The following is a 7,979-nucleotide window of genomic DNA, read 5'->3' as shown; positions in this document are numbered from 1 at the left end:
AAGTACAGAATTACCAGTTTCGCCTGACTCTAGAATTATATTGACGCATAAGATGGGCATCTCTCCGCAACAAGGGCTTGGAGTGCACGCGAGGATTTTAAAACGTGCAGAACACATCGCCTCGTACTTTAAAAGGATGTGGTTTGCCATGGTGGGCTGTGGGTATCCATCTTGGGAATTTTTAATCAAACACTGTATTACATCTTGAAAGGTCTCTGGGATCATGAGCAGAGACGTTTACCCAGGCCAGGCAGGTGGCAGGGCAGCTGTGAAAGTGGGGGGCCGCCCACGAGGGACCGTGGTGGGGTGCAGGGCGGCAGCGCATTCTTAGCGCATCGTATGGGACTTGTGGAGACCCTGCGCTTTCACTAACCTAGTTTAGGTCTGCCTTATTCACTCACAGAAATTTCTGTCGGCTGCCCCGGGTTATCCAAAATCAGGTTTGTCTAAAAGGCCTTGTTGAAGTTCGCTCTCCTGCTACTGTGCTAATGATGTCTTGTGGTAAAACAGGATGCAAACAATGCAACCTCCAAGAAAACATAGACAAAAAATAAAGACCGAAAAGAACATAGGCAGATATGGAGAAAACACAGAACCCGAAAAGAAAATAATCTCTTTCAAAATAGTTTAATTCACATTTAGTAAAAACAGCATGCCTTCTAGAAGTTCTAAGAAAGCACAACTTGCAAGTGTCTGAACTATGACAATTTTGAGAATATCTAACGTTTTATTAGTTACCTGACCAAGAATGTGCTACAGGACATGAGAGATTATTTACATATTTTTCTATACATTGGGCTTTTACCTAAAATCTTATAAAGCTAATACTTCATTAAAAACTAACTTAAATCCTAAAATTACAGAGAACAGAGAAATCTGGTTAAGGTGACACATTTCTTCTCTGGCCGAATGCATGGCAGGGCTAGAACGGTGGCCGTGTCTTCTTCACCGCCTTATACGTGGTGAGGAAGTCGGCTGGGGAAATTAACCGAGCTGTCAGGAGAATGAGAAAGAAGCGCTGCTTGGTCTATGGGCAGAATACTAAGGTTCTAAGCCCCTGTTGCCTTGAAAAAGAAGGAGGTAAATATGTGTAAATACAATAAAATTAGAAAATGATCATGAATAATAAAGACCTTAGTGACCTCGGATAGCTTCTTAATTTGAATAAGGACACACATTTTGTTATGAGAGTATGATTTTGTTCATTCATGTCTTGATAGTTTAGTAATTAATTTTGCTATGCCAGTCCATGCTTTGCCAGATCGCAATAAATGGCTCCTACAAGGGGCATCTTCAGCTGCGGAGTATGTCTGGGAGTGGTCTGCCTGTCAGTGACCACAGGCCACACCCACCAGCAGATCCAGAATATGTTGTTTTGAAACAGTAACACTGTGTTAAACATTTCATGTTTTGTGGGGTACATGTGTGTGTATCTGTGTATGTTGTGTGTATCTGTGTGTGTGTTGTGTGTTTTGTTTTCTCACTAATGCTGGTCTTCACTTCAGGTCAGATTCCAGACCTTCCAGGAGTTGTCACTCACATTTCTGGGAACACGGAGGGCCCTTCATTAGTGACGCTTCAACTTAAAGGAGTCACAAAAGCAACATGCACCAGTAGATATCATACTTCAAATGTCAACTCTTGCCAGCGCTGGTGACAGTGGTCCCCAATGTTCACAGGGGAACCCCTGGGATTCTGGTGGGAATATCAGGGTAGAATCCTATCCAGGGTCAAGAAACATCAATAGCCGCCCTTCCTTCTTGGTCAGCGTCTCTATTAGAAACTCATTAATTTCCAGATGTTTCGCTCTGCTGGGAGGCCTGAACAGTGCCCATCCGTCCTCCAGCCAGAGGCCCCTCTCAGGAAGCTTTCAGCTCGGATTTCCACCTGCCTGGGCCAACAGCCAGAGGACCTGCAGGCCAGGGCTATGGCTTGCTACAATTTTTTTTTTAATTTATTGCAATCACAATTATATAATTTCCTCCTTCCTTTTCCTCCCTCCACATACCCCCTCTTGCTCTTTCAAATTCATGGTCTCTACTTCTCATTAGCTATTACATAATGTATATAAACATATATTCCTACACACACAAATATAACCTGCGTAGTCTGTATGTTCCTGTACTTGCTGTCCGTTTGGCATGAACAATTGGTGTGCTCTTCCCTGATGAAGACTATTTCCCCCGCTGTCAGCACCCCTTAGCTGCCTGGGTTCTTTGTGGTCTCTCCCACACCCCAGATCCACTTTGGCATATCTCCTGTCCTTGTTCAGCTCATGCTGAGGCAGTCATGTTGGTGAGGCTTCATGAGTGTAGCTGGTCAGTCTAGGTGACATGGTCTCACAGCAAGGTTTGCTTATTATTCATTTAAAAAATCTTCAACCATGTGGGTGGCGGGGGTTAGCTCCTGGCAACTGTTCCCGATGCTTCTTACTTTGAAAACTAGTTTGTTACATACCTCAGTTTAAACTGGATCTTCTGAACCGCTGTCTATCTAGTACAGGGGCAGCATTTTCTTCCTAGGCAGGAAAGGGTTTAATATTACGTAAGACTTCAAAGCCTCTTTCTACTTAATTAGTCTCAACCAGGGATTCTCAACCTTTGCCAAGCGATGAGTCAATGAAACGCCGCCCACAGCCGGCTCACTGCTATCTACAAGTTTCTAGTTTCAAGTCTATGTGTAACTCCAGCCTATGCTTCAGCTTAAGTGAGAAAGGGTACTCATTTTGGGTGGCTTACCTGCCCCAGGCAGGAGGGTGTCCCCATTCCCTTTTCTTTTCTGCTGTGTCTGCTGAGCCCAGGAAAGAAGATGGGGGATAAAGCAGGCTGGGGCCCGAAGCACAAATTTGCCAAAAATGCTCACTTGATTGCACCCTCCTTCCTCCCTAATCCTTCAATGTCATTCACCCATTAATTAAAGAGGCCCTATGCTCTCTTTTCCTGGTAAGTACAGCAATCTACTCAGGAGTTCACCAGGAATTCATGCTTTTTTTTATTTTTAAATTCAGGAATATTTCTAAAGAGGCTGAGAATTCCTGGTGTAACAAAAAATTATGTGGTCTTAAAACTTCTTAAATTTAGTACTTTAGCCAAACCAAAGTAAACAAATGTGATTTCATTCAAAAGTTACTATTAGTAAGAAAAAATAATCATAAATTATTTCTATTATAGCACTAGAGCATGCGAATGAGTTTGAATTCTCAGGATGAGGATTTAAGCAAATACAACTCTAAAATTACTTGGTTAGGCAACTAAAATTATTCTGACTATATTTAAAACCATATAAAATAACACAGGAAAACAAGTTCTCTTATTACTGAAAATACTTCTGGTTCTGTTGTTAGTTTTCTGAGATCAGGCCTCACATAGCCCAAGCTGGTCTCAAAAATCTCCATGTAGCTGAGGCTGGCCTTGAACACCTGACTCTCCTATTTCCATCTCCTGAGCACTGTGATTATAGACAAGAGTCACCATGCCAGCAAAGCTTAAAGTTGATAGTGCAGGACTCCTGATCCTTAATCATCCAGCACCACAAAAGCTGACTCAAATTGAAAAATACCAGTGGTGCCAGGCATGGTAGCGCACGCCTTTAATCCCAGCACTCAGGAGGCAGAGACAGGTGGACCTCTGAGTTCGAGGCCAGCCTGGTCTACAAAACAGGTTCCAGGACAACTAGGGCTAAAGATATTCTCAGAAGTAAACCCCCCAAAGGCCACGGTGAGTGATAGGATGCTACATCAGCCCACCTTCTATGGCTGAAGGTGGAGCTAAGGGGGCTCACAGAGCCTAAGACTGGGTGACAATCTAAGAGACGGACAGGGTCCAAGGCTCTTTTTTCTATTACTTCATTCAGTTTAATGCAGAGTTTTGACTGTGTGTGAATCAGACTGAGCTATGCGATATAAAAAGACACAGACACACACTGACATGCAGACTCAGAGGGATAATGGTGACTCAGGAACCCATCTGGCCTGTCAATTTCTGTACCCGTAGGAGAAAGGATGTTGGTCTAGAAAGTTCATGCAACAAACTGCTGTTCTGCAGGAATCTGGATTGTCCGCCTCTAGCTATAGAGATGGACTGCCTAGTGCTAAGGTGCCATGTGCTTGCAGATGCTGAAGCTTCAAGAAAGCACTAGTTAGGCACTGGGGCTTCAGAGCCAACCTCTCTCAGAAAGACAGTAAGGGCTGTCTGGAACATTCTGCCAACTTCATGACCTGTATGTAAGTCCACAAACTCCAGGCATAGGACAAAACAGACACACAGACCATGTTTTAATTTTTAATCAGAATGTGAATTGTCATTGCTATAGTGAATAAAACTCCATGAGTCAGAATGGCATGCAACTCTTTATTGTTCCTAGTCTACGTGTGCACTTGGCACTCCAGTAATGACTTCACAGACAGTGTGAATAAAGGACTCCCATGACTGTGAGCTGTGACCACTCACCTGGAGAGAAACCAAACTGCTTCTCAAGTACCAGTTACATGATACTGCAAACTAATAAACATTAGAAGTAGTAAAACACATGTCGGCAACATCGTGCTGTTTTTAATGCTTAAAATACCTGTTAGAGATCATGCAACATATGCACTTCATGACAATGCTCAATTACACTCAAACAGCCAGGCACTGAAACATGGAGCAGCTACCAGCACAGTGTCAAGTAAACAACACAGGTCCGGTCAGTGATAGACATCTCCACGAACACTAAGCCTGCGACCTCACCATCTACATCCTACCTGTGGCCCAGGACATACTGCTAGAACCGACTCTCTATAATGAGCTCTGATCAAGTGACACACAGTTTTGATGCATGGTGATGACAGGCACACTCCTAGCCTACGTGACACTTAAAATGTATGTATGTGCTCATTCTAGCTTATTTGCTAAGAATAATGGCAAGTGTAGCATTATGGCTACACTGGTTCTGTCTCTTTGTTCTTGCTCTGTTATGGTGTCTAAGCTCTTCTTTAAAGTACACTGCAGTTTTTATAATTTCCCCCGTAATTACAATGCTGACTTAGGAATAGATATGTGACACAAACTGCTGCAGCACAGAAGGCAGTGCCTCACTTTTACCAAATTCAATATTTGCTCACTGCTTTGTCTAGTAGCATATCACTAACTCTTTTAATTCCATAACAATTTACACCCTTGTCTTCCTGACTCTCCCGGAAAGGGCTCCTGCTTAGGCCTGGGGATGTAGCTCAGCCATTCTTTACCTAGCATCTGTGAAGTCCCAGGTTTAATCACCAGACCACTAATTTTTTTTGTGTGTGTATATATATATATATATATATATATATATATATATACACAGTATTTTTTCTTAGCCATGGGCTAAACTGGGTTAGGTTAGATGCATAATTCAGGAATTGCAGAATAGCCCAGGATGGTTTTGAGGGCACAGGTGTTGGAAGCCTGGGCTAGGTCTGGAGAGAGCATCCCAGAATACATTGCCCTCCCCCACCTCCTCTGCTAAGGACTCATCATGGCCCAGGCACAGTGCTTTGGGTTCTGCTGACTCACTTTCTTATCAGCTCTTATCGCCTTCTTCAGTATATATTTTCTACTTAAATTCTAGGACCTCTTTAAAAAGCAATGAGTCTTACATAGTACACTGGCTATCCATTTGCTAGGCATTCACTTTTAGTCTCTGGTCTCTACTCTAAAACCTATAAATCTGTACCAAGATTAAATTGGTTTCTGCTCCATCTAACACTATATCTTCCCTCAAAAGTTTCATGAATATTTTATAAAGGAGATCTCTAGGTTTTCTTCCTTGTGATTTAAGCCTGTCGGCTTTAAATGCACGTCTGACCTATTTTTATATTCAGCCTGCTTCTCATTGATCTGTGCGGTTGTGTGCCAGGGAAGGGCATGATGGTGGTGAGACTGCAAACTGCCATGATGCAGGCGACAATGGAGATGACTGGTGGCCATGGTATTTCAGGCTTCCCTCTGCTGTACAGAGGATGTGTGCTTCACCACATGCCTGACCACCTCTGTTATCTGTGATGATAAACATGATGAGTAATGGTAATGGATCCATTCAAAGTTAATGACAGTCTTGTCCTTCACTTCTCTTTTGCTTAGAGAATGCTTTCTCTCTCTTCTCCGAAGCCCGTGCTATCCGAGGCGGCTGCATGTAGCTCAGATGCATCTTTCGAGAGCCTGGTGTAACTGGAACGCTGGCTTCGTTTGTGCGTCATGCTCTTCAGATTTTCATTCTGAACAGCAGTTGGGTTGGGGCTGGGCCCAGGCCTCAAAATGACCTGAGGAGTTTCCCTGATGCCCTCTGTCTCATCAAAGTTCTGGTTGGCTCTGTTGGCTGGCGCGGTGTTGTTGTTGAGAGTAACAGTACTGGGTGTTCGGTTCAGATTGTAGGCCTTTTGGCACGCGGGCCAGCTTTCTTCAGGGCTGCTAGCAATCAGGCTACACTCAGAAGGGCTTTTCTTGTCTTCCGAGCAAATGGACATCCGAGCTATAATTGGATCTTGCAGGCCACTCAGACTGTGTGGCATCCCACGCTTCCCGCTGTGGCCGTCGTCTTCGAGCTCTATGAGATTTGCCTTTTCCAGCTGGGAGCCGTCTGCCGCTTCACTGTGAAGGGAGTGGTTAGGAGAGCTCTCGTTCGACCTCACCCCCGAATCTGAGGAGTCTTTCTTGTCAAGGAGAGCGTCTGACAAATACTCTTTTGCTTTAATGAATGTTCTGATTGGCTCAGCACTGTGTTCTGGAGACTTGGATGTTCTCTCTGCTTTGCCTTCAGCCTTTTTCTCCTTACCATCTTTAAGCAGTGGGGTATTATCTGACTCTTCGGTACCTGATTCATCCTCATCACTGGGCAGCTTCTGGTAGCGCAGGCCACCTCCCTTAAGCTTCAAGTCTGTCTGGAAGAGACTGGGCCTTTCTGAGGATTTCTTGCCTGGGAGAAGCTTACTACCTGACTGGTCAGATTTTTCATCCTCTTCAGTAATCGGGTCCAGGGGCGAGGCATCATTAGTGGACACCCCTGAGGAGGAGTAATCTATCACATCCCCCCTCTTCATCAAGAATGACTTCCTCCCATCATCCTGCTTTAGCTCACTCTCCTTCCCCCTTTCTTGCTCTAGACTAGAATGAATGGAGCCCCCTGAAGAACTCTGACCTATATAGTATGTGCTGTGTGGAGAAGATCTGCCACTTATTGTTGACGACCCTGTGCCCCCTTCTAACTGGGCCATCTGGGCAATGTACTCTCTATAGGCATCTCTATATTCGGCCTGCACCTTATCAGTAAGCTTTGAAATTTCAATACTGGAGTCCTGGGAATTGAGACTCGAGAGACTTGGGGTTCTGCGAGTTTGTGACTGTGAAGACAGAAAAAAAAATTTAAGAATTCAAATAAGAAGGGGAAAAGACATAACAAACATCAGTTTAGGAAATACATATGTACACTAAGAATTTTAAAGTTATCAAAATACCAAGGTCTTAAAAAAGTCGACCTAACAGTTTACCAAAAGCTATGAATTTATGAATAATTCTGTTATTAACATCAATTTTAGCAACATTAATTTACTGTTTATATTTAAAAGAACAATTCCAGGTTGTATGTCATTTGAGCAACTGCCCTAAGTAATTTCAAGTTTTTATTTAAAGCAAAAACATTTTCATTGGGAAAGAATTCCTCTTAGAAGAGACAAAAAAGAAATAAAGACAAATCTCAAAACCAAAACACTCAAGTCTTCAAGGTCTGATAAAAGAACTCGTCTCAGATATACGCTAGGAAGTTCCTGTCACATCTAGTTCAGAGGAAGAAAATGTTCCTAAAATGAGACAGAAGAGGTTACAACAAAGGTCTGTGATGCGCAGCAGCAGCTGTGGTCAGTTGGGCAGGGAGGCAGAACGGGCTACTTTGAAGGAGTTCCTAAGACTGAGTGGGAAGGTTCCAGCTGTATTAGAGCCAAGGAAAGCTAATAGATGAGCAATTAAAAG

General features: G+C 43.5%; 1 protein-coding gene across 10 annotated transcripts in view; it reads right to left on the bottom strand.

The window, feature by feature from the left end:
• Nucleotides 1-625: 625 nt before the first annotated feature.
• Kidins220 (kinase D interacting substrate 220) overlaps nt 626-7,979 on the bottom strand; it is a 95,480-nt gene continuing 88,126 nt past the window's right edge. For 6 of the 10 annotated variants that reach the window (XM_057779518.1, XM_057779536.1, XM_057779552.1 and 3 more), the window contains one exon: nt 4,336-7,354. In XM_057779518.1, coding sequence (XP_057635501.1) covers nt 6,095-7,354 — 1,260 coding nt within the window. In that variant the 3' untranslated portion in view covers nt 4,336-6,094. Of the gene's footprint in view, nt 1,065-2,457; nt 2,519-4,335; nt 7,355-7,979 lie in introns of those variants that run through there. The other 4 variants (XM_057779576.1, XM_057779568.1, XM_057779594.1 and 1 more) reach the window with 4 other exon arrangements.

Source organism: Chionomys nivalis, chromosome 1 (assembly GCF_950005125.1).
Source record: "Chionomys nivalis chromosome 1, mChiNiv1.1, whole genome shotgun sequence".
Taxonomy (NCBI): domain Eukaryota; kingdom Metazoa; phylum Chordata; class Mammalia; order Rodentia; family Cricetidae; genus Chionomys; species Chionomys nivalis.
The sequence above is the reverse complement of the archived record's forward strand: the minus strand, read 5'-3'. Positions and strand labels throughout refer to the sequence as shown.